General features: G+C 34.1%; 3 protein-coding genes across 6 annotated transcripts; all 3 read left to right on the forward strand.

Annotated features, from left to right (window-relative positions):
- The first annotated feature begins 967 nt into the window (after window positions 1-967).
- On the forward strand, window positions 968-4,872 carry LOC137749039 (probable disease resistance protein At5g66900). The gene is made up of 5 exons (XM_068489222.1): window positions 968-1,983; window positions 2,101-2,504; window positions 2,803-3,158; window positions 3,309-3,520; window positions 3,671-4,872. The coding sequence occupies exons 1-5, from the start codon at window positions 1,338-1,340 to the stop codon at window positions 4,510-4,512; spliced, it is 2,460 nt and encodes an 819-aa protein (XP_068345323.1). The 5' UTR covers window positions 968-1,337; the 3' UTR covers window positions 4,513-4,872.
- Window positions 4,873-17,712: 12,840 nt separating this feature from the next.
- Window positions 17,713-26,202, forward strand: LOC137749042 (probable disease resistance protein At5g66890). 4 transcript variants are annotated; one of them, XM_068489226.1, is made up of 7 exons: window positions 17,713-18,636; window positions 21,441-21,844; window positions 21,994-22,355; window positions 22,435-22,643; window positions 22,833-23,958; window positions 24,470-24,866; window positions 25,169-26,202. In XM_068489226.1, exons 1-5 carry the CDS (start codon window positions 18,015-18,017, stop codon window positions 23,672-23,674), a joined length of 2,439 nt encoding a protein of 812 aa, XP_068345327.1. In that variant the 5' UTR covers window positions 17,713-18,014; the 3' UTR covers window positions 23,675-23,958; window positions 24,470-24,866; window positions 25,169-26,202. The 4 variants fall into 4 exon arrangements, with proteins under 4 accessions (XP_068345327.1, XP_068345328.1, XP_068345330.1 ...); XM_068489227.1 differs by having other exon boundaries at window positions 24,485-24,866; XM_068489229.1 differs by lacking the exon at window positions 24,470-24,866 and having other exon boundaries at window positions 25,155-26,202.
- Window positions 25,422-25,955, forward strand: LOC137747836 (probable disease resistance protein At5g66900). The gene has a single exon (XM_068487977.1). The coding sequence runs from the start codon at window positions 25,422-25,424 to the stop codon at window positions 25,953-25,955; it is 534 nt and encodes a 177-aa protein (XP_068344078.1).
- Window positions 26,203-27,394: the final 1,192 nt, after the last annotated feature.

A 27,394-nucleotide genomic window follows, 5' to 3' on the forward strand; every position in this document is an offset into this window, starting at 1 on the left:
ATAACAAAGGGTGAGAGGGATTTTAAGAATCGAATAAGATAAATAATACGATAAAATTGATTTAAAGTATATTTAAAAATCTTTTATTTTTAAAAGAAAAAACCTTATAAGATTGAAAATATCATTGCATAGTAAGGTATATAAGTATAAATCTATTTTTTTTTTCTTTTAAACCTTATAAGATAGAAATTGTCATTACTATGTACGTTGTTTAATATTATATTTTTAATGTGAGATGTATTCAATAGGGGTGTGCTATTCACACACCTCATTTCACTTCTTACACATCCCTTATTAATTTTTATCCATTGATTTTCTTTAATTCATCAGATCTGACGGCCAAAAATTAGAAGCGTGTGTCAAAAGTAAAATGAAGTGTGTGAATATCACATCCCTATTCAATATTACCCTAATTATAATAAAAGGAAAACTAATGAAAAAATCTTGAAAACTTTGACTTTTAACAATAAGAACAAAATAAAGGGTAAAATAAATAGTACCATAATTAATTTTTTAGTGTAAAAATATAATTTTTTATTAAAATAAGCAGTATCAAAAATTTTTCGTTAAAGTTGCTTTAATAAAAAAGCCCGGAAGGAATGGCTAATTCGTTAATTGCTCATTGGTTCAAAACTTTCGTTTGTCTTTATGCTTTTGGCTCTTTATGCTGTTGTCGCCGAAACTTACCTTCACAATTTAATTGGATATAAGAAAAGATGTTTTCTAAGAAAAGTAGAATTCTGGTTGGCCTCTACCTGCGATATGGTTGCAGGTTGTTCGATTACCTCATTCACTCTCACCGTGAAGTTTCCCAGACATGTTGATGCAGTTTCCTGGTTAATTTCCAAGACTCCCTCCACAGTCAATCAGTTATTGCTGAAGTTAACGCGCTTCAACTCCGAAATTTCTACCGAGCTTCAATAGTAAGTATTTCTATAAAAGCCAGAGAGTTTGGAGAAGAAAATATACTTTTGTTTATCCTACCTTGCATGATCACCAACAACATAAAAGAAAATCGACTTTGTGTTGCTTGTTTTCTAAATCTCTTTGTTTTGGGTTCCAAATGTAAGAGTGTCTCACTTTTCCACAGTTTCTAATCCGTTATTGTTTTGGGAAAGTAGCAAATGGTCTGAAATCAAATCTCATATTCCCAATTCTGAACTTGTCAAAATCAAATATCGACGATATACTGAAAAACTGATCATTTCAGCTATTGGGTGAAAAATGATCATTTCTGCCAATTTCCCTGTTATTTTTCTGTTGTCGTAAATTTTAGAATGAAACTTTTGTAAGTTTTTCTGATTTTGGTGTTGGTTTTTGTTGTTAAGAATCAAGGAATGGGTGGAGCAGATGACCTTTTCGGAGGGGCTGGTCTCGGAACACTATTCAATGCGCTGTATGAGGGCCTCGAGGAGGTGATCGCCAAGAATCTAGTGTTTAAGCCCCTACTCAAAAACATCAAATTCAGGTTAGACTCTTTGGAACCATTGTTGAAAGATATAGAAGAATCCAACAAGAAATTGGATCTTCCGGTTGTGGAACTGAAAAACTTAAAAGCGCATTTGGAGAAGGGCATAGAGCTCCTTCAAAAGTGCAAAAAGATTCGATGGTGGATCGTATACAAAAGGTACAAATACGCCACTAAGCTGATTGGATGGGATAAATCTCTTCGACGATTTCTGGAAATACTAAACGTTCAGGGAATAAGGGATGTGAAGGACAGCACAGTTTCGGTGAGGAATATAGAGAAGCTGGTCAGCAGAATTGAATCGAATATGGGGATACCAACACAAACCGACAGTGAAGCTTGGTGTGCAGTACCTGAACTTCCCCCGCTAGTGGTTGGATTGGATTCTCCTCTGAAGGAATTGAAGAGGAAGCTTCTGAAGGACGAAAATGTTTCAATGGTTGTGCTGACTGCTCCCGGAGGATGTGGAAAAACCACTTTGGCTACAAAGTTTTGTCAAGACAAGGATGTCAAAGGTATCATATATTATAAGTTAGCACTCGGAATTGTTTATATTTTTTTTTTTCTTTGTACAATTATGGCAGATTTAATTGACACCTCAATGACTGATTCATTATGTTTTCATTGGATAGATACATTCAAGGATAATATCTTCTTCGTCACGGTTTCAAAAAAGCCTAAATTGGAAAATATTGTTCAAGATTTATATCAACGCAAGGGTTTCCCGGCACCTACTTTCCAAAACGAAGGCAGTGTAGTGACGTTGCTGCAACGTTTTCTGAAGGAAGAAGGGCAGAATCCTTTACTGATTGTCCTGGATGATGTTTGGTCTGGATCAGAATCCCTTGTGGAGAAGTTTGATGAATTCAAAACGGAAAATTACAAGTTTTTGGTGACATCTAGGTCTGAATTTCGGGGATATGGTTCCCCTTATTATTTGCAATCATTGGATCATGACAATGCGATGAAACTTTTTCATCATTCAGCATCCCTTGGAGATAAGAGCTCTCATATTCCAAAAGATCTTCCAGAAAAGGTACTTTTTAGTTGAAATGCACAACATGTATAGTGAAAAATTAGTTGACTTGGTTTTGGAAAATTATGAACAAAATATGTTCACTTTACTCAAAGCATCCACAATCGAGTGAATGAACACATCCATTTACCATATAAACCTGTGAGTAGTCATGCATCTAAGCATACTGACTTGTGGACTAAAACTAAAATTAGAATACTGTATATAGTTATTTAACCATTTTCTCATCTTGGTAACTTGAATTTTGGCTCTGCAACCTAAAAGGTAGTTAACTTTGTTTTGGAAAATTATCCTGCAGATAGTTGAGCGTTGCAAGGGATTTCCACTTGCTATTACAGTGGTGGGGAGATCGCTTTGTGGGGAGCCTATTGAGATATGGCAAAAAAGAGAACTTGAATGGTCTAAAGGATTTTCTATTCTTGATTCAGAGACTGAATTGCTGCTCTGCCTTGAAAGAAGCTTGGATGCCGTTGATAAAGAAATCATCAAGGAATGTTTCTTAGACTTAGGTTCATTTCCTGAAGACCAAAGAATCCCTGCTGCTGCCCTCATTGATATCTGGGCAGAGTTATATGATGTGGATACAGATATAGAGTGCATTGCAAACCTCTACGAGCTAACCAAACGAAGTCTAGCTAATCTTGTTGTTACAAGGTATAGAGTGCATACTTTCTTTTCTCTTGTACGATATTTTCGCTCAATTTTCCCCTTTATATTCACAACTTGTTGATGTTGATAACTTGTTATTGCAATATATTGGTTGAAGAAATCTCTTCTAAGAAAATTAGTTTTGATCATCACCAGGAAGGACAAGACGGAGGGGGACTGGTACTATAGTGAGCACTTTGTTACCCAGCATGATGTTCTTAGGGAGCTGGCTATCTACAACACAAAAACAGGACCGGTAGAACATAGAAAAAGACTGATTATTGACATATGTGGAGACAATCTTCCAAAATGGTGGAGAGAACAGAAGCATCAGCCGATGAAGGCCCGCTTATTATCCATAACAACTGGTTGTTCCATCGCACCCTTTCTCTTTAGCAATTATGGGGATGCACACAAATAAATGGTCATTCTTACACATGCACGCCCGTGCGCATTTAGTCTTAATAGTACTTTCATTTTAGTTTCTCCTTCTGACACTCACAGTTGTTACTTTGCAGATGAAGGGTTTTCTACAAAATGGCACGACATGCAAATGCCAGAAGTTGAGGTTTTAGTTTTGAATTTCCAGACAAAGAACTATGCCTTACCTAACTCCGTGGTGAACATGGATGAATTGAAGGCTGTGATAGTCACAAATTATGGTTTCTTACCTGCTGAATTGAGTAACTTTCAACTTTTGAGTTCATTACCAAATCTTAAGAGAATCAGATTAGAACGCATCTCAATTCCTTCCATAACCAAGAATCCCATACATTTGGCGGATCTGAAGAAGATATCCTTGTTCATGTGTAACATCGGTCAAGCATTCAACAACTGTGCCATCTCAATCTCATCAGCATTCCCGAATCTAGAGGAAATGAACATCGACTATTGCAGTGATTTAATTGAATTGCCCTCTGAGGTTTGTGATCTTATTAAATTAAAGAAGCTCAGTGTCACTAACTGTCATAAGCTATCTGCCTTGCCTGAAGGGATTGGAAATTTGGAAAATTTAGAAATGTTGAGGCTAAGATCCTGCACAGAACTGTCGAAGCTTCCAACCTCGATGAAGTACCTTGGAAAGGTAAACTTTCTTGACATATCTGATTGCTTCAGCATCAAGGTGTTGCCCGAAGACATTGGTGAAATGAGTAGTTTAAGAAAGATCAACATGAGACAATGCTCAAGGTTGCAAGAGCTGCCTCCATCAGTCATGGATCTTGAGCAGTTAGAGGAAGTGGTCTGTGATGAAGAAACAAAATATTTATGGGAACCCTTCTTGTCGTATCTCAAGAACGTATGGATAATTGTGGCCAAAGAGAATATGAACCTAAATTGGCTCCACAAGACTCAGTTCTGATGTGTTTCCTCAGTGAACGTTGCTCTTCCACCTCTGTGTTGGTTTGTGTTTTTAATGAAACTTTTAAACTCTACTGTAACATGTAAGAATATGATCATGACCAAAGTCCTATGGCCTGCTGTTTGTTTCAGATTCGTATAGAAAGTCCCAATGTAAAGAGATGTACTTAATCCTTATTTGTGAAGGTTTGAATAAAGTATGAAAACTGGTTTTAACACTTTGTATACAATAAGGTAACTTATTCAGTATTAAATAAGGATTCTAATAGGAGAATTACATGGATTGATTGTGTATAAATAGTAGCCTTTGCTCTCACAAAACATACGCTCAATATTGAACTAAGACCTATTGTTAGTTTGAGTATTATTGGTTTTGACAGAGAGGATTCTTACTGGTATGTGTTTCGTTTTCGTCTAATTCAATCTTTGCTGATTCATGGGAAAGTGTAATTTTGTTTAGTGCACTTCTCCATGATTTTGAACCTGAAGTGCCTTATTCTAATAGATACTATATGAGATTCAGAAGCAATACAAACTCAACAGACTTGTACGAATTGGATTTAAAATGCATTTATGTTAATTATGATCCCCATGTTATCGTGTGATTCTTTATTTTTATAAGATATTGCTAAAAGTTGAAATCTTAATTATCTAGTTTTAATTAAGATGACTTAAATTATTGCATCCAGAAATCTCCAATAATTGATTGGTTTTGCTTGATGGGTCAAAAACTCTACAGTACAATGTCAAAAATGTATGCATGTTATATACTGCATTTTATTTATTTATTTATTTATTTTTGAAGATTGTATTATCTGTAGATCAAATGGAATTATGTGTGATGAGTATTGAACTATCTTTGTATTATCTGATCATGTTAGAGGAGGTATCAAACAACATGACCTTGCTGTTGATTACTTCCAAGGCTATTGAGGGGAAGTTCCAGAAACCACAAAAGGCTGAAATTGGGCACTACATGTCACTCTTGACAACTTACAAGTGTGAGGGTAATGGCTCAATTGGGGATCACATTCTGAAACTCTCAGATGCTGCCGAGAAACTCAACTCAATGGATGTACATATTTCAGAGACTCAATTGGTTTTTATGGTGCTTCAAGCACTCCCTGCTAAATATTGTCAGCTGAAAGTCTCATATAACACTCAAGGGAATCTCTGGACACTTGATGAGCTCATTGCTCAATGTGTCCAAGAAGAGAGAAGACTGAAGCAAGACAAGGGCAAGGAAATTGAAGCAGTGAACCTTGTACATGCATCCAAAGGAAAGAGCAAGAAGGGTGGCGGATTTAATCCAAGTAAGAACTCTTAAGTCTTGTGATAATGTCTCTAAATCTGGTATGCCTGCTAAAAATGCTGAAACCTCTAAGAAATCTGTCAATCTTAAAGTTAAAATTAAAGATATAACTAAGCTTAAATGTTTCTTTTGCAAAACCAAAGGTCATTATAGAAAATATTGTGAAGCTTTTAAGGATTGGCTGAGGAGTAAGGGTAATACCGATGTCTATGTCTGTGAGGAGTCTAATTTGGTTGAAATTCCAGCTAATTCTTGGTGGTTTGATATTGGTGCATCAGTTCATGTCACAAACTCATTGCATGGTTTTGAAAAACAAAAAGAAACAAATAAAATGAATCATAGTGTTTTTGTTGGGGAAGGGACTAAGGTTTCTGTAGAAACATGGCATCGTGGCACAATATACGATGCCTGGAACGCCACAGCAGAATGGAGTCTCAGAAAGAACAGAACTTTGATTGGGATGGTGAGGAGCATGGTGTCTAGAGCTAAACTTCCAGTATTCTTATGGGGAGAAGCACTCAAAATAGCAACTTATATACTCAACAGGGTGCCAACCAAAGCTGTTTCACAAATCCCTTTTGAAATTTGGACTGGAAGAAAACCAAATTTTATTATTTTCATGTTTGGGGCTGCAAGGCTGAAGCAAGGTTCTATAATCCACATGAGAAGAAATTAGATGCAAGAACTCAGTCTTGCTATTTTGTTGGCTACTGCGAAAAGTCCTAAGGGTTCAAGTTTTATGATCCACAAGCTCATTCGAGAATTCAAGAGTCACACAATGCTGTTTTTTTAGAAGACCAAGATGTGGCAGATTTGAATCAAGATGAATTTAATTTTAAGGAATAAATCTCGGATGAATACGTCTCTCCTGCAAAAAATTACAATATTCTTCCCATATTCCTTCCAAAGATTAGTCCAAATGAAGAAGAAGATCATCAAATGGCAGATTTTGAACTTGAAACAGAAACTACATCTGATCAGACTCGGTTGGAAGATCATGTTGTGCAAACACAACAGCAAATTGAAAGTGGGTTTATAAAACCAAACGAGACTCTCAAGGCAGAATTGAGAAATACAAGGCTCGATTAGTTGCAAAAGGGTTCACTCAAAGGGAAGGTATAGACTACAACGATACTTTTTCACCTGTTTCATCAAAAGATTCCATGAGGGTCATAATGGCTTTGACTGCACATTTCAATTCGGAGCTGCATCAGATGGATGTCAAGACGGCCTTCCTTAATGGAGAGCTACAAGAATATATTTATATGAGGCAGCCAATTGGATTTGTTGAAAGGGGGAAGGAAGATATGGTTTGTAAATTAAATAAGTCAATTTATGGTCTCAAAAAGCTTCAAGGCAATGGTATCTCAAATTTGATCAAGTGGTTACAGCTCATGGTTTCACTGAAAATAAGTTAGACGACTGCATCTATCTCAAGTTCAGTGGATCAAACTTCATAATTTTGGTGCTATATGTCGATGACATATTACTGGCCAGTTCTAGTTCTCAATTATTGCAGAACACTAAGTCCATGCTTAGTGTTAATTTTGATATGAAAGACCTTTGTGAAGCTCGCTATGTTCTTGGAATAGAGATTGTGAGAGACAGAAGGCGGAGACTTTTGGGTTTATCTCAGAATGGCTATATTGATACAGTGCTAGCTCAGTTCAACACGGAGCATTGCAATGGAGGCCACGTTTCTTGTCAACAAAGGTGATAAATTCACTAGAGCACAATGTCCCAAGAGTGAAATTGAAGTGAAAGATATGAGAGACAAACCTTATGCCTCGTTGGTGGGTAGTTTGATGTATGCAAATGTTTGTACGAGACCTGATATTGCCTTCATTGTTGGCATCTTGGGTAGGTTTCAATCAAATCCTGGTGAAGCTCATTGGACTGCGGCAAAGAAGGTATTGAGATATTTGCAACGGACCAAGTCTTTCATGCTCGTGTATGGCAGAGATCCACAACTAGAAGTCACTGGATATACTGATTCAGATTTGGCTGGAGACTTAGATAAAAGAAAATCCACTGGAGGCTATGTCTTTGTGCTTGGAGATGGAGCTATTTCATGGAAGAGTTCTAAGCAGTCTATTATAACAACATCTACCATGGAAGCAGAATTTGCAGCATGTTTTGAAGGCAGTAAGCAAGCTATTTGGCTCAGGAATTTCATAAGTGAGTTGAAGATAATGGATTCAATTCAAAAACCGATGAAGATGTTTTGGTGACAATATTTCGGCTGTGTTTTTCTCTAAAAACAATAAGAGGACTTCTGCTAGTAGACTGATGGATGTAAAATGTCTGAAAGTTCAAGAAATGGTGAAGGAAGGAGCTATAGAAGTACAACATCTGAATACAAATCTCATGGTTGCAGATCCTTTGACTAAAGCTTTACCATTTGGAGTTTTCAAAGCTCATGTTACTCGAATGGGAGTGCTGGAATCTTTTGATCAGTGAGAGTAGTTGCTGGTACAGAAGTATTGAAGGTGATGACATTTTTGTAGGTTTATAAGTTGAGTTATTAGTTAGTTTTGCTTCAATTATTTTGTTTCAACTAGTTTTATGTTTTAGCTAGTTTTGAATAATTGACTGTTTTCATTTGGGTTCAATTTTTCCAGATTATCTATGATTAATTGTTCTAGAAGACAAAATTTGTTTTATGGTTCTTATTATGCTTTAAAGTCAGTTTTTGATTTGATAAAGCAGTTGGTGGAATTATAAAGTGCTGTTCATAGTATTACTTATGATCTTTCGAGATTTTGGTTTAAGTAATTACTTGGATTATGAATCATGTTATTCAAGTGGTTTGAATATTGAGATGATTACGATTTAGTATCATGTGTTGATGTTAAATGTTTTGGCTTCAAAAGTGGGAGTAAACTTGTTTTGAGTGTCTTTAATCAGTTGGTTCACAATGTTGCAAAGGTGCAGATTGAGTATTTGTGATTTTGAAATTAGCTCTGTATTGTATCAATATAAGAATATGATCATGACCAAGAGTCCTAAGGCCTGCTATTTGTTTCAGATTCGTATAGAAAAGCCCCAATGTAAAGAGATATACGTAATCCTTATTTGTGAAGGATTGAATGAAAGTATGAAAACTGGTTTTAACACATTTTATACAATAAGGTAACTTATTGAGTAAGGATTCTAAAAGGAGAATTACATGGATTGATTGTGTATAAATAGCAGCCTCTGCTCTCACAAAACATACGCTGAATAGTGAACTAAGACTTATTGTTAATTTGAGTATTATTGGTTTTGACAGAGAGGAGGCTTTATTCATTCTTACATAACATAGTTTCAGATTCAATCTGTTTCTGTAATTCAACACCGCAATCCGTTTCATGCTCTCCCAAAATAAATTCAATACCACAAGGTTGAAGGGTCTCCGTAAGATAAGAACTTTCATGTTACGGGATCAGGTGTTAATCTTTTTGTGGGTAAGTTTATGTGGTATCTATACTAACGTCAACGGGTCATGTTTACAGAACAGTTCACATATAGTCTAGATGCATTGCCAAATCTAGAGGAATTGATTGGTTATCGACTTCTAATCAACATAGAAGTCATTGACAAGTAGTAGATAATGAATAACAATATACTTCAGAAGAAAATACTCAAATTCAATACTATAGAGAATTAATAACATCCATTATACATTAAAAAAAATACACAAATTTAATACTTTGTAACAGAAGAAGAAGGCACAACTGAAATGTCACAGCTAATAATCAATTAGAGTATGTCAATACTATTAAAAAAAAAAAAAAACGACTTGGCATTGTAAATTGTAATGGGAGGGACACTAAGAAATTTCATAGCTAAGAATCAATAGAGCATGACAATTAGGTAAATGAGGAGGTTCTTTTTGTATAAACTATAACAAATAATTGTACATTAGAAAGATAGTTGATATTTTCAATAAAAAGAGACATATTTGTCGATTTGCCATCTGAACTTGTATGAAGCTGCCAATTTCCCCATGAACTTTAATTTTAGCCACTTACGCTCTTGAACTTTTATAATTAGCCAATATTCCCTCTAGCGTTAGATTTTAAAAAATTTCATCCAATTTTCCATCCATCTTGATAATGGAAACAACACATAACAACTATATAAGGGTAAGAAGGATGAAAAATTGAATGTAAGTTTTTAACATCTAGCGCTAGGGCGAGAATTGGCTATTTATGAAAGTTCAGGGGGCATAATCAGCTAAAATTAAAGTTCAAGGAGGAAATTGGCTAATTAAAAAAGTTCAAGGGCGTAATCGGCTAAAATTAAAGTTCAGGCAGAAATTTGGTAGTTGCATACAAGTGCAAGGGCAAATCAACAAATACCTCTAAAGAGAGAGTTGATTTTTATTAATCAACATTGAAGTTTTTGTGTATAAACTATGAAGGCATAAGAGAATTATGCTATAGTCTCCTCACATAAAATTCTCAACTCTATCATTTTTCATGAACCTATAATTCATGCAAACGAGATCAGTTTATTAGGGGATATATGATTACACGTAAATGAGATCAATTCATATGTGCATTAAACGTGATAGAGTCATTGTACAATTTAAATTTAAGAAAAAAAAAACTATACTTTCAAGACAAAAAAAGTAATAAGTTTTTTTTAATGTATATAATTATAATATTTTCTCATCTTCTAGTACAAGTTTCGTGCCTATTCTACCCAAAAAAAAAAAAAACTTACATTAAGCCTATGAATTCACTCAGAATAATTAAAAAAAAAATTGCCTAATAAATATAGACTAATCATATTAGCTAAAACAAATATACTTTCCCATAACCCCCATTTTTGTGCATATTCTACCAAAATGATAGAAAATTATACTATGGTATTTTCACAAGAAATTTCCAACTTTGTCATTTATCGTTAACCCATTATTCATGCAGACGGGTTTAATTTATCAATGGACGTATGATACACATTAGTGAGATTTGACAATCCATGTGAGTAGAGAAATATATAATTTCCTTATGTTTTCGTAGCATGTTCACAAAAAAATTTAATGTTGTTGAATAAAGTTTAGGGAATTGTTATTAGCACTACAAAAATCTTATTCTATACTCTTCACAAGTGTATTTTTCTTTCTAATTATAGTAAATTTGGTGTGCAAAAAAAAAAAATTGAAGCGCCAATAACAATTCTCAAATTTTATATGTATATAATTATAATTTCTCATCTTCTAGTATACCAAAAGAAACCATATGGTAGCACCTTCACAATAAATTTTCTAACTTACACCAGGCCTATGAATTTATTCGCAACAAAATATTTTCTCCTTTAAAGAGAGGGCAATTTTGTTATATATTCTCCCATGCCATGCCATCAATACTAATTTCACAGGCTTGAGAAATACGAAAGAGAAATTTTCCAGACTTCGGTCTTAGACTTAGTTTTTAGCTACGCCCAGTGGAGTTTGATTTTAATTTTACTATGTTATTGTAACTCAAAAGTCACAACTTTACTCCTAAAATTCAAAATTCGCACAACTTTGCCCCTTGAACTCTATTTTGGATCTCATTTTGCTCCTTGAAACTTAAAATTGTCATTTTACTTTATAAACCTCAAAATTCACTCCATATTACCTTAATTTTGTTACGTGAGATGTTACTGCACAGTGGAGATTAATTTTATTTACTGTTGGTTTCATTATTTTACTCTATAAAACTCGATTTTAATATTTTTTTATTTGTTGTATGTTAACTTATAGTTGAGATTTATAATCAAATTCATTGATATATGTAGTGTAGGCTTATTCAGGGTGGATCTCACTCAAGAGACTATTGAATTTTAAGGAGAAAATAAAGTTTAATAATCAAAATGAATAAATTTTGAATTTTAAAGTACAAAATAGTGACTTTCAAAATTTCAGCTTGATAAAATAAGATCAAAATTAAGTTCTGAGGTGCTTTCGTGTTTGTCCAACATTTTGTTTTTTCTTCGCAATTTCATCGAAGTCGCTTTGGAATCATGAAAAGAAAAAACGCCAAATGGTAGTTGCTTGTTATTTCAACCTTTTGCGCCCTTTGCACCTTTCAACACGCTTTCATTTATTTTACTCCGCCATGCGTTGACTGGGATTGCAGGACGTTTCCAGGAATGAGGAGGTTCTCTACGTTCTCTCTTACAATTATTTTTTATCTTATTATTTTTATAAATAAATAAATATAAAATATTGACGTGATTCAATCATAATCGTTCAAATATAATAACATAAAAAGATAAAAAAAATTAAGAAAGTAAAGAATGATCCTCCTTCCAAGAAACGATGCGGTAGAATAATTGAAGGCCGTCAGCTTTTTCCCAACCCTTTTTTATGGATGTATTTTTTCTCAATATCTTCAAGTGATGTTACGGAGACTCGCTAAACTCCACCGATGCACTAAACACGCAAGGATTATTTTAGAATGTGTTGTGATGTATGGGTCCAACTAATAAAATATAAAAAAATGAAGGTTAGAATTGAAAAACTGTATCTTCTGCCGTTTCCTTCCTCTGTGTCTTCATCACCTCTCAAATCATAAATTTTATTAGATTAGATGATAAATTAGTTATTAGACTCATGCCGTCATTCCTTTCTCTAATTGAGCTTTTGAAGTATTTTTTGTTTAAAACTATAAGCATATTATACATTAGAATAGATAGTTGATAGGCCTAATTGGATTAATAATATTCGTCGTGATAGGGTAGTTGGAAAGTAGCCCATGTGGTGAAAAAAAACTAGAATTTAAGCCCATGTGGTAAAGTCTGTTAGGATTTATGCCCAAAATTAAAAATTCTGTCAACTTTCTGTTAATTATTAGCGCATGCCGCATATATTAGACTAAAACGGAACTCTCCATACACATATTAAGCTAAAACAGACGTGCTAATAATTAACAGAAGGTTGACGGAATTTTCAATTTTAGGCATAAATCGTAACAAACTTTACCACAAGGATTTAAATCTTAGTTTTTTTTTTACTACAGAAGCTATCTTCCAACTGCTATATCACCACGGAAACTATTAATCAAATTAAGCCTAGTTGATATTTCCAACAAAAAGAGAGATGATTTTATTAATCAACATCGAAGGTTTGCATATTCTATGCAGGCATAAGGGAATTATACTATAGTCTCCTCACAAAAAATTCTCAGCTCTATCATTTTTCGTTTACCTATAATTCACATGAATGAGATCAATTTATTAGGGGATACATGATACACGTAAATGAGATAAATTCATAAGTGCATTAAACATGACATAGCCATTGTACAATTTAAATTTAAGAAAAGAAAATTATACTTACAAGACATGAAAAGTTTATTAATTAACGTTGAAATTTTTGTGCATATTCTATGAAAAAAAAAATAAGGAAATTATACTATCATCCCATCATAAGAAATTCTCAACTCTGTCATTTTTTGTGAATTCGTGATACACTCTAAATGGGATGGATTCTTCAATAAACTTTTGATACACATAACCGAAACATATTAATAAGTTTATTAAAAATGATGAAGCTCACGTGAGTAGGCTAGAATACAATTTTCTTGTGTTTTCAATGCATATGCACAAAAAATTAATGTTGAAAAATAAGTTTTTATTTTTTTATTTTTTTTATGTATATAAGTATAATTTTTTTTTTTCATCTTCTAGTACAAGTTTTGTACATATTCTACAATTTCCAAAAAAAAAAAAAAAACTTGCATTAAGCGTATGAATTATTTTTTTCCCAACATTTAAGCCTCTGAATTCATTCACAATATAATAAAAAACATTGCCTGATAAATATAGATTAATATTAGCCAGAACAAATGTACTTTCTCTTAACACCCATTTTTTTGCATATTCTACAAAAATATAAGAAATTTATACTATGGTTTTCTCACAAGAAATTCTCAGTTTTGTAATTTATAGCTAACCCATTATTCATGCACAACGAGTTCAATTTATCAATGGACGTACGATACACATAAATGAGATTTGACAACCCATGTGAGTAGAGAAGCATATAGTTTTCTTTTGTTTTCATAGCATGTGCACAAAAAATTTAGTGTTGTTGAATAAATTATAAAAATTGTTATTAGCACTCCAAAAATCTCATTTTACACTTCAAATTTTCTATATTAGGAAAGAAAAATACACTTATAAAGTGTGTAGAATGAGATTTTTGGAGTGCTATTAATATTTCCCTAAATTATATGTATATAAGTATAGTTTCTCATTTTCTAGTATACTAAAAGGAAACTATATAGTAGCATCTTCATAATAAATTTTCTAACTAACTTACACTAGGCCTATGAATTTACTCGCAACAAAACATTTTCACCCTTAGACAGAGGCAATTTTGTTATTTTTTGAAAATTGAACCATAAGGGCTTCTTGCTTAATAATATTAGATGTATATAATATTTTTCATCTTCTAGTATAAATCCTGTGCATATTTTACGAAACCAAAAAGAAATCAAATAGTAATCTTCGAAAATTTGAACATATGTGTAAAAAGTATTTTGAATTACATTATTACTAGCCCATTGTGAAACTAAATTCACTTATTCCCCTTAACGTAGATAATATCGTTTGTTTAAAAAAATAAAAAATAAAAAGTATTGGTATAGGGAATGCTACCCCATCTCAAGGTCAAGGCATACTACAAGTTTATTTAAGGACTTAAAGAGGGGGTTTTAGTTTTTTTTTTATTTTTTTTTAAACAAATCATTCACCAAAAATGATTGCCAACAACGAAATTCAAACCAAACGCTTGATCTAGCAAAGAAAGCAATCACTATAAACCCCTCAAATTAGAACATTGCGACCATAAATAATTAATTGAAATTTAGAGAACGGAAAATGTCAAAGAGACTCACTCAAAAATTGAAATTTAAATAACAATTAAACTTAACATTTTCTCTGTCTTTCCTCTACCCATAGGAACCCAGAAGCAAAGTGCTTCTCAAAATTCCAGTCGTTCATGCCTCTCCGACCATGAAATTGGTAACCGTGGCTAAAAGTCGCAAACACACTATGAAAAACTTCCCTAAAGCCCAGATCTGAATCCTACAACCAGAAAGAAAAAGGAAATCTTAATGAAACACTTTCGATAATGTTCACTTTTATCGAAAATGACATTTTTACCTTGAAAAGTCACTCATAGTACTATTCACATGCACTTTTATTTTGTTATTTTAATTAAAACTAAAGTTTTTCAGAAATTTTCGTTAGTTTTCCTAAAGAAAAAAGTGAAATTTGAATCATAACGAAAAAGTTCAAAATTTGCTTCACCTTGTCTCTTAGAATTTGATTTTTTTTCTTTTATTGCATTGTGCTTCTTGAAATTTAAAAATAGTCATTTTACTCTATAAAACATAAAATCTGTCTTACATTGTCTTAATTCTGTTAATTCTATTACGTGAAATGTTAATGCATGGTGTAATTTATTTAATTTTTCTTTTGATTTCGTTATTTAACCCCTATGAAACTCGATTTTATTAAAAAGAATTATTTATTGAATATTAACACATAATAGAGATTTATAATCTAATTCAATAGTACATATAACATAATCTTATTGAGAGGTTGGTCCCTATATATTTCACGGGGTGACTATTGATTTTCAAGAAGAATGAAAATTTATAAGTCAAAATAGAACAAATTTTGAATTTTAAAGAGTAAGCGATGATTTTTAAGTTATACAGAACAAAACAAGATCACAATCTAAGCTAGTTGCGCGTTTGTTCAACATTTTGCTTTTTCTTTACCATTTCTTCGAAAGTCGTTTTGGAATCGTGAAAAGAAAAAAGGCCAAACGGCAGTTGCAGCGTTATTTCAACCTTTTGTATTCTCTGCACCTTTCAACACGCTTTCATTTACTTTACTCCGCCTTGCATTGACGCGGATTGCAGGACGTTTCCAAGAAACGATACGGTAGAATAATTGAAGGCCTTCAGCTTTTTGGCAACCCTTTTCTACGGATGTATCTTAGCTCAACATCTTCAAGTGATGCTACGGAGACTCGCTTATAAACCAGGTCTCCAAAAGGCACGGTGCTTTTCTCTCCAGAACTTCCTTCTTTCCTCTGTGTCTTGCTCACCCCACCCTTTCTCCTCCCCACTCTCTCCCCTCTCCGATGAAACCCAGAAGGCACTCTGCTTTTCGGCACAGGAGGATCGGTGAAGAAGATGGACAAGGAAGGATGAATTTTCGAGGGGCCCATCTGCAGATGGAAAGACGGAGAGAGGATTTTTAGTTTTTTAATGATTTTAATAGTGGGGAGGTTGAAACGGATTTTGAATTCCATCTGAATTTGTGAGGATTTCAAAAATCACATACATGGTCAGATATTATTTTAAATTTTTATTAAAATTAAATACAGACAAAAAGTCCTACCAAATGACACGACAACTCCAACAAACGCACTAGAACTATTAAATATGTTTGATTATTATTTTCAAATTCTTGATTTTTATTTAATTTAAAGTATGGAGAGGGAAGGCTATCCCATTCCAAGTAAATGGCATATTACAAGGATTTTTTGAAGATTTATAAAGGGGTATATTACACGTTTCTTTGGAATTTTACAGATCATTTACTAAAATGATTTTTATTTTTTTGTCAAACAATAAATTTATTAGATTAGGAAGTTAACGGAATTCGAATCCCTTTTGTTGTATATGAACAAAACTCATCTTCATCATTGTGGTGGACATCACTTGTTTCACCAAGTAAAGTTGACGGATGCGAAATTCAAACTTATATTTTGGTCTAATAAACGTAGACGAATATACTTTCCCTTAACACCCATTTTTATGCATATTCTATGAAAATGCAAGAAAATTCTACTATGGTCTTTTCACAAGAAATTCCTAACGTTGTCATTTATCGTTAACCCATTATTCACGCAATTGAGTTTAATTGAGTGTTTGTTCAACATTTTGTTTTTTCTTTACCATTTCTCCGAACCGCTCTGGAATCATGAAAAGAGAAAAGGCCAAATGGTGGTTGCGTGCTATTTCAACTTTTTGTATTCTCTGCACCTTTCAACATGTCTTTATTTATTACGATTTAGTAGTATTACTTTACATTTTAAATATTTATTTAATTTAAACTATAAAGAAGGGAGGCTACCGTATATTACAAGTCTTTTTTGGGAACTTGTAGATGGGGTTTTAGCATCTTTTTTGGATTTTACAAATCGTTCAACAAGAATAATTGCAAGTTGTAAAATTCGAACTTAGATATTGGTCTAGAGAAGAAAACGATCATTATCAACTTTCAAAATTAAAATAACGTGTCTATAATAGTTAATTGAAATTTATAAAATTATCTACATAAAATGAGTGTAACGAAGATGAGAATACTTTATTGGATGTGTGGGCACATGAAAAATGATAAGATTAATAATGAGGATATTCAAGGTAAAGTAGGAGTAGTCGAAATTGAAGAAAATATGAGAGAAAATCAGTTACGGTGATTTGGACATATGAAACGATGGTCTATTGATACTCCAGTTAGAAGATGCGATTATGAAACAAAGTTTCAGGGTTGAAGGGGTAGAGGAAAACTTTGGAAAAGACTCTAAGATTAGATTTAGAGCACTTGAGTCTAACGAAAGACGTAATACATAATCGAGCATAATTAAGTTTTAGAATTTATATAGTACATTATACTTAGTAAGAATTTATTTTTGTAGTTGCATGTTACATCAACTTTTTGTTCTTGTTGTAGTTGCATGTTACATCAACTTTTTGTTTTTTCCCTGCAATTTCTTGGAAGTTGGGAAATGGAATGGAATCATAAACAAAGGAAAAAGGCCAAGTCTTTGTTTACTTTGTTTAGGTAGCCCACGAGGGCCACTACCCCTTATTATTCTTATTATTGGTGTTGGTAGTTGTGGTTGTTGTCAGATCGCATTTCAAATGAATCTATACGTTTTCTTTTACTTTCTCCGGCGTGTGCGTGGGCTCAGATGTCAAGGAAGTCTTTGAGCCAGCGCATACGTAACGATTTCATGCAATTTACCGTAAATTCTGTCTCTTTTTATACAATTTACTGTACAATTGCCCCTGTCGCCTTCGTATCTCGTTCGTTTAGTTATATATAAACTTGTGCTAACAATATTATTTCATCAGCCAAGAAGAGACTCCGTAAGAGAAAATTAAGTTTTGAGTCGTTTTATTTTCTTAAATATGTCTGTGGCATCAGTCGGCATGGGTACCCTGAGAACGGCATTTCAAATGCTGTTTGATGCTGTAAAATCAGTGCAGGAGGAGACTACTATGTTCAAGCACCTCCTTGGAGACATCAAATCCACATTGGAATCTCTACAGCCACTCTTCCAAGAGATTGAAAAATATAACTCGAAAGAGCGACTGAAATATTTTGCAGTACAAATGGAGAAGGGAGCAGATCTTGTTCAAAAGTGCAGCAAAGTTGGCGTGTGGGGAAAATGCAAATACGCCAAGAAGCTCCGTCAACTGGAAAAATCTCTTCGAAGAGTGTTTGATGAGCTCAAACTGCAGGGCGTAAGGGATGCGAGGGAGGCGTTGATTTCTCTCAGGAATATCGAGACGGCGTTCTCTCGAATAGAAAAGAATTTGGTGATGAAAAGAAATCAACCTGAAACGGTTAAATGTTCGTTTGCGGTGCCTGAACCCCCATCCGTTACAGTCGGGTTGGATTTACCGTTGAAGGAGTTGAAGATGAAGCTCCTTAAGGATGAAAAGGTCTCGATGCTTGTGCTGACTGCTGCTGGGGGATGTGGGAAAACAACCTTGGCTAAAAAGTTTTGTCAAGATCAAGAAGTCAAAGGTATGCTATCAATGATTTCAAATTCTTTTGTTTTTGTGAAGTGTTAACTTCCTACATAGTTTTTTAACTATGTAGATAACGCAATTTAGTATTTCAGGTAATAGTATTTATTTTTATTGATAAATAAGAGGTTTTAAGTTTGATTCTTGTCACAAACAAATTTGAATTACATTATTGTTAGTTTATTATGAGGTTAAACCCACCCCTTAGTTTAGATAGATAAAAAAAAAAAAAAAAAACATATAGAGGATTAGACGAGCAAAAGTATGCACTATGACCAAGACCCCTCCCTATAAAACGCCCGCTAGTCCCTCCAAGTTTCCACACCAACCCAAATTTGTTAAAGAGAATACAATGTACAACGAAGGGAACATGAAACTAAACCGTGTGAAAGCGTAGACCCGGTCCTTAAGGTAGTCCGTGCAGGCGCAGCCTAGGGCCCCACTTTGGAAGGATCCCTAAAAATTTTATATTTCATGTAAATAACATATAAAGAAAAAGTAAAAAAATATCATAATTCATTTGTTAGTGTAGTGAAAATATCATAATTCATTTGTTAGTGTAGTAATTTTTTTTTTTTCAATTTCCCATCTCTCCATTTCTATAAAATGTTTAAATCAACTATCACATGGTCTTGAAGATTGTATTTTAAAGTAATAAAAACTTTGAATTTATATTTTGGTTTTCAATAATTTATTATTCAATGAAGTATTTCAATATCCGATTCATAAGTATGATGTTGTAGTAAAAACAAAAGAGAAACAATTGACGTTGTTGAATTTATTATACTCGTCAATCAAGTTTTATTGTTCTTTATTCTCCTGATCATCAAGTTTTATTATTCTTCACTCTCAATCTTAGACTCTTGACTGCAAACGTTTAGTATATTTGCGTCTAAAAACGAGAGACGGGTAATATTTAAATTACGTTTGTATATCTATCTTCTTTTGATATTAATTTTTAGGGGCTTTTAGATTCAGGTCCAAAAACATAGATGGTTGTTATGAGTGAAACAGTTATCTAATTACATGCTTTTATTTTTTTTATACTCATTTTATATTAATATCTTCTAACAAAAAAAACTAACATACTAACATAAATATATCTGATAAACATTGTACCTTAACTTAAGTAACAAATATATGCAGAGTGTTGATATTCTCCCCCAGTGTCTTATTTCCTTACCCACCATTTAATAAAAATGTTAATGACATGTTTAACCTTTTAAACGAAGACTTTTAAACCCTATTTACTTAATTACTAAAATATTAAAAAAAACATAATTTAAAATAGGGGCTTTTAGATCTAGGTCCAAAAACATAGATGGTTTTTAGGAGTGAGTCCAATTACCTAATTATATGTATTTATTTTCTTAGTGCTCATTTTATATTTTCTAAAAATATTAAAAATCAATTAAAATCTTCTAATATTATGCATTTTCAACCCCAAAAAATATAATTAATATCATATAACAAAAAAATAATATATTGACATAAATCTATCTGGAAATCATTCTACCTTAACTCAAGTAACAAATATATAAATGTATATCATACCTATAAGTAAGATATGAAACCTAACTAAAAGGTTTGGGCCACAACCAGCAGAAAGGTTGGAGGAAGGAATAGGTGTGTGCTAGATGGAGGTGAGAAACTTTAATAGAGTCTCTGCGGTGCGGTGATAGGTGTGAGTACTGGGGTTTGACGCCCGCCGGGGGGGGGGGGGGGGGTTACAGAATATCGATGAAAATTGAGGGTGGGGATCTAGAAAGAGATCCGGGTGGCATATTTGAGTTGGAAGAGATATTGCCAAAGCGATGTGATGATTTGAAGGAGATGATGAATGTCCAAGTCTTGCATTTTTTTTTATTCAGTTTTTCGTTTTTTTTTTATATTTAAATATTATTTAAAGATACATTAGAGTTATTTAAAACAAAACATATTAGGGTTATTTTGGGATTAATGGTGGGTGGGGAAATAACATTTTACATTTTTAACTTTTTATGATGGTAGGTGGGATTATCATGCGGGGTGGGAAAGTAGGACATTGGGGTGGGGCTAGTAGACACTGGTTGGGATTGTCCTTTTTTTGAATGTATATTATACTTATAAGCTAGATACGAAACCTAACTAAAAGGTTTTTTTTCAAAAAAAAAATATACATACAAGTAAGACACATTAGTCTGTGATAGGTTGATTATAAAAAAGAATTTTTCATATAGGTAAATAAATATAATTAACCTGTGATATAGGTTGGTTATAAAATTAAAAATAAAATTTATAAATGGGGTTTAAAGTAGAAGGAAAAACAAGAAATAACAAAAAGAGAATAAAAAGAAATAATCAAAGAGATAATTGGAAAGAAATTTGGTTTTTATAATAAATCTTAAATTATTGATAATTAAATAATTAAATATAAGGAATTGGACTTATTTTAATAAATTGGACTAATCCTGCTATTGGCTAAAAAAATTGGATTTATATCAAGTTTCCCTGACTTTTAATGATATTTGATGTAGAAATATTTTTTTTATGTATTTAGCGAATTCTTTTTTGTACATATCAAGAATCGGGGGCCAAAGAACTTTAGGGTCCTACTTTGAAGGCTCATCTAAGGCTCCCAAAATCTCAGGGCCAGCCTGTGAAAACAAATTAAAAAAGTTCATAAATTCTTCTACATATAGCTTCATCTCAGGGCACAAATCTTGCAATGAGCTCTTGCTTGACTACTTGATTACTTGATCTGAGAATTGCAGACATATCTAGTCAACCTTTTTATTAACCTCAGACATTCTGTTTGGATAGATACATTCAAGAACAACATCTTCTTTGTCAATGTCTCGAAAAGGCCCAACTTGGACCTTATTGTACATGAACTGTATCAACTGAAGGGGTCCGAGCTGCCTGCTTTCCAAAACGAATTCATGGCAGTTAATTTGTTGCAACAATTTTTGAAGAAAGCAACAGACAATCCTCTGTTGTTTGTCCTGGATGACGTTTGGTCAGGCTCAGAGTCCCTTCTTGATAAGTTTGATCAATTCAAGTTTTCAAATTACAAGATTTTGGTCACATCAAGATTTGCATTTCCGAGATTTGGTTCTCCGTACCATTTGGCGTTATTGAATGATGAGGATGCAATGGCTCTTTTTCACCATTCAGCATCCTTGGAGGATGAGAGCTCTTATACCTCCGAAGATCTTTCGAGAAAGGTGATTTCTTAGTCTGCAATGCACATATGTTAACACTTCCATTTACCGTCTCACAATAACAATTTTATCATCTTTACTGAAACATTTAGATGATTTACAACAATTTAATCAGATAATAACTGAATTCATTCGGGATAATTAAATTGCAGATTATGAAGCGCTGTAAGGGATGGCCACTTGCCATTGCACTGGTCGGGAGGTCACTTCGTGGCCAGCCTAAAGAAATCTGGCAGAAAAAAATACTGGAATGGAGCAAAGGTTCTTCCATTCTTGATACTGAAAAGGATTTGCTTGCTTGCCTCCAGAGCAGCTTAGATGCCTTGGATAAAGAAAAGACTATGATCAAGGAGTGTTTCCTCGACCTAGGTTCATTTCCCGAGGACCAAAGAATCTCTGCTGCCACCCTCATTGACATGTGGGCGGAGTTATATGGTCTAGATGAAGAAATTCTGACCATTGCCAACCTTCACGGGCTCACCACCCGAAGTTTGGCGAATCTTGTTGTCACAAGGTATGCACGCTGCTCATAATTTTCTATTCCAATATGCATACCGAACAAATCATGAAAGAAATTAGTATTGATCATCCAGGCATGAGAAGGAGGCGGATGGCTATTACACCGAACACTTCGTCACCCAGCATGACATGCTTAGGGAGTTGGCGATCCATCAGGTGATTCAAGACCCAATAGAACAGAGGAAAAGGCTAGTTATAAACATATGTGGGGACAACCTTCCTAAGTGGTTGACAGAACAAAAGTATCAAGCGTCCAAGGCTCGACTATTATCTATCTCAACAGGTTCCATCAATCTCTATAGTAAATACGTCATCGTTATATATATAGTAAATACTTATACATGCACACAAGTATGTGCGCACGGACATGCTTGTGTGCACACACACTCGCTCATTCATACTAAGACCTCAATAGGACTTCGGTACATTTAATTTCAACCCACACTAACATCTTAAAGCTTATGGTTTGCAGATGGAGCCTTCTCAGCAAAATGGCCAAACATGCAAGTACCCGAAGCAGAGGTTCTAGTTCTGAATTTTCAAACAAAGAACTATGCCTTACCTCAGTTCGTGGAGAAAATGGATAAACTAAAGGTTCTAATAATAACAAATTACGGTCTGTCACCTGCTGGACTAGATAATTTTGAACTAATTGGTTCGTTATCAAATCTTAAGAGAATTAGATTAGAACGTATTTCAATTCCCTCCATAAGCAAGGTCCTCAAACCTTGGAAAAGTCTGCAAAAGATATCATTTTTCATGTGTGATATCGGTCAAGGTTTCAACGACTGTTCCATTTCAATCTCATCAGCATTCCCAAATCTAGAAGAAATGAACATCGACTATTGCAGTGATTTAATTGAATTGCCTGCCAGACTTTGTGATCTTAGTAAACTAAAGAAGCTAAGTATCACTAACTGTCATAAGCTATCTGCCTTGCCCGAAGGGATTGGAAAGTTGGAAAATTTAGAAATGCTGAGGCTAAGATCCTGCACAGAACTGTCGAAGCTTCCAACCTCAATGAAGAACCTTGGAAAGGTAAAATTTCTTGATATATCTGATTGCTTTGGCATAAAGGTGTTGCCCAAAGACATTGGTGAAATGAGTAGTTTAAGAAAGATCAATATGAGACAATGCTCAAGGTTGCAAGAGCTGCCTCCATCAGTCATGGATCTTGAGCAGTTAGAGGAAGTGGTCTGTGATGAACAGACAAAATATTTATGGGAATCTTTCTTGTCGTGTCTCAACAACGTAAGGATAATTGTGGCCAAAGAGAATATCAACCTAAATTGGCTCCAAAAGACTCAGTTCTGACACATGTTTCCTCAATGAACGTTGCTCTTAAACCTCTGTGTGGTTTGCGTTTTTTATGGGGCTTTTTAAACTATGATGTTTAGAGACCTTGGCTACTGTCCAGAAAAATGGTTTGGTAGGAAACAAAGAGAATGTTGTGATTCAAAATCAAGAAGGATTTCATGATTGGGGTCAGTTCCTGAACCTCCAATGTTACAGTTGGATTGGATGAGCCTTTGAGGGAGTTGAAGAAGACGGGAAAACCACATTGGCAATAAAATTATGTCAAGATGAGGAAGTCAAAGGTATGATAATACTTTCTAATTGCTTTTTATATTCTGAAATTCCTTATCCCCACTGAGGAAAGTGGCTAACCTAACCAGAAGAGTTATAGTAGAATTAATCTGCAATTTTGACATCTTTTACTCTCAATTAGTACTAGTAGTATGCTATAGATGTCGTTCTTTGAGTTGAAGCCTTTTGTACACTTAACAGCTTAGGTTATATATAACATCAAAGTTAATCCACAAATGTAATATTTCAAAGGCTCAAAAATCTTCTGAGAAAGGTTTATTTCTCACTATGCAATCCACAACATACATACTTATCAAGTCTTCACAACAAAGTGGGGAAAAGAAATTGTTTTGATCTTTTACAGTAAGTATGCACATACAGAAGTGAACACCCATTTTACCATAAGATTTTTCTTAAGAACTAAAACTGAAATAAGAATGAAGATGAGTAGGTAGTCATTAACAATTTTCACGAAACCCTTTAGATGTTAAAAGAAACTTGAAATTTCGGTATGCAACTCAGATGGTAAGCCTGCAGATACTAAACCTTTGTAAGGGAGTTCGGCTTGCCATTACAGTGACTGGGAAATCACTTCGTGGACAAGCTGCAGAATTCTAGCGTTCAAGGCTAGCAGACTGTTGTAAAGGTTCTGTTGTTGGTTCTAAGACTGAGTTGCTTCTTTGACTTCAAAGTAGCATAGATGCCTTGGATGGCAAAGAGGCTATCATGAGGGAATGTTTCAGACCTTGTTTCATTTCCTGAAGATCAAAGAATCTCTGCTGCTGCTTTCACAGAGTGAACCTAGACTTGATAGAAGATAGAAAAAGACTGATTGTCGTAAGTGGACACAATCAACCCAAGTGGTTGATGGAGCAGAAGTCTCAACCCATCAATGCACGCCTATTATCTATCTCTTCTGGTTGTCCCATCTTTCTCTTTGTAAAATGCATATAGGTGCACATATGCACATCTACCTATAACCAGCACACGTACACACACACACGTAGATACGCATTCATGCGTGCTCACACACACACACACCTACACACAGACGCACACTAAGATTTGAATAACACTCATTTATTTTCTCCATACACTTGAACACATACACAAGCACATGTATATGTACCCACGCAAGTGCACAGACACACACGCTAAGATTTGCACGTAAGTTTCATTTAATTTCTGTCCTACTCATATCTGGTAGCATATTGTTTGCAGATGGAATGTTCTCAACACAATGGCAGAGTGTTCATAGGCAGAGTGTTCATCTACCACAAGTTGAGGTTCTAGTTTTGAATTTTAAGACAAAGAACAATGCGTTACCTGCATTTGTGCAGAAAGTTGACAAACTGAAGGTTCTAATAGTCACAAACTATGGTTTAAATCGGATTAGAGCGCATTTCAATTCATTCCATAACCAAGAACTTCGTTGCATTGAATAGTAAAGAAGATATCTTTATTCATGTGTAACATGGGTCAAGCTTTCCGCAATTGTTCCATCAAAATTTCAGATGCCTGGCCAGGTATAGAGGAAATGAATATAGACTATTGCCATGATTTGGTGGAACTGCCTGCCGAGCTCTATGATCTTGTTGATATGAAGATGCACAGTATCACCAACTGTCATAAGCTATCAGCCTTGCCTGAAGAGATCGGACAGCTGGAGAATTTTGAAGTATTGAGACTAAGGTCCTGTACAGACTTGGTAAGGCTTCTGGTCTCTATTGAGAACCTCACTAAGTTGTGCTGTCTTGACATGTATAATTTTTTCGGCATTAAGAAATTGACTGAAGGCATTGGTAATATGAGCGGTTTAAGAAAGATCAACATGGGACAATGCTCAAGATTGGAAGAGTTTCCTCTGTCAGTGTGGGATCTTCACGAGCAGTTAGAGGAAGTGATTTGTGATGAAGAGAAGGAACATTTGTGGGAATCCTTCTTAGCCAGAGACAAAATCAAGGTGGCAAAAGAAAAAACCAATCTGAATTGGCTCGAAAAGCCTTAGCTGTTAGACCTGTCTTTCCTCGATAAATGTTGGAGCAACGTTTTTCTGATTTGTGTTGCATTGTTTTCTTTAATTTGTATTTTCTTGTTTGATTTCGTTCTTAGTTCTGTCTAATTTCGAAGTTTCATCACATCAATTTGTAATACTGTTTATATCAAATTCTCTTGAGTCTTAAGAAATTATGCGTTATTTTTCCTGTGTAATTATGATGTTATGGTTTTACCCAATATAAATAATGTGTATTATATTTTCTTGGATTATACAAAAAATGTTTTTTTACTGCACCTAATATGTAAATTATGCATTTAGTTATATTGACAAGTTTTCCTTTGTTGCTCACATAGATGATTATATATTGAGATATTCTAAGTTGAGGTATATAATATTTTAATTTAGTGACGTTGTTATTGTTGATATCGTCGTTAGACCATCTCCAATTCTTGGGTCAAAACCCAAAATTTTTAGCCCACAAAATTTAGGTTTTTAGCAAAAAACAATTTTTTTACTCCAACCCTTATGAGTTAAATTTTTAGCTTGAGATTAAGAATGAATTTTGGCTATTTTTTTTAAATAACTTTTGGAAAAAAAATTAAGTAGACTATCCTAATTTAATTTATGAACATTTTAACCTAAAAAGATTTAGATTTCGATAAGTATTAAAAAAATTACTAAATCAACACCATGAATGACACACCCCGACCCAGAAGGTCCACTAGGACCCCAATTCGAGCTGTGTTGGCCGACACCTGGAAGGTGACGAAGCCATAAAGTGTGATAGTGTATAAAAAGTGAATAAATTTGAATCTAAAAGTGTCTAAATACCAGAGTGCGCTACGAGTGGGAGCGAACCCATTTCACACGCGATGTCAGAGCATAAGTAAGGTACAGTAGTGTGGGTAAGAATCATACCCTTAAAAGTAGCCACCAATACTAAGATTAGCTATATATCCTCGTCGATACGAACTCAGCAGTTAAAACCTGAAGGGGTACAAAACAGAAAGTGTGAGTAAGCAGTAAAACCAAGCTTCCCAAAACTATTACCTTTCTAACAGTAATAACCCCTCACTGTAATTCCCTTATCGTTTTCTATAGGACAGTACAACATATATACATATATCCAAACCATACTCAGAAATGGCCAAAACCACAATTTGCCATCAACTCCATCGTACATTAATAAGTATGCCAAATGAACTTAATCAATACAAAATGATATATCAGTCAGAGTCATCTAAAATGACATGTACAACTTATCCATATCTCATCACTCATGGCTAGCATATAAGTCAGAGTCACTTATAGTGACCTGTACGACTTATTCATATCTCATCAATCATGGCTAGCATATAAGTCAGAGTCACCTCTTGTGACCTGTACGACTTATCCATATCTCATCAATCATGGCTAGCATATAAGTCGGAGTCACCTATAGTGACCTG

Source organism: Pyrus communis, chromosome 10 (genome assembly GCF_963583255.1).
Source record: "Pyrus communis chromosome 10, drPyrComm1.1, whole genome shotgun sequence".
NCBI classification, from domain to species: Eukaryota; Viridiplantae; Streptophyta; class Magnoliopsida; order Rosales; family Rosaceae; genus Pyrus; species Pyrus communis.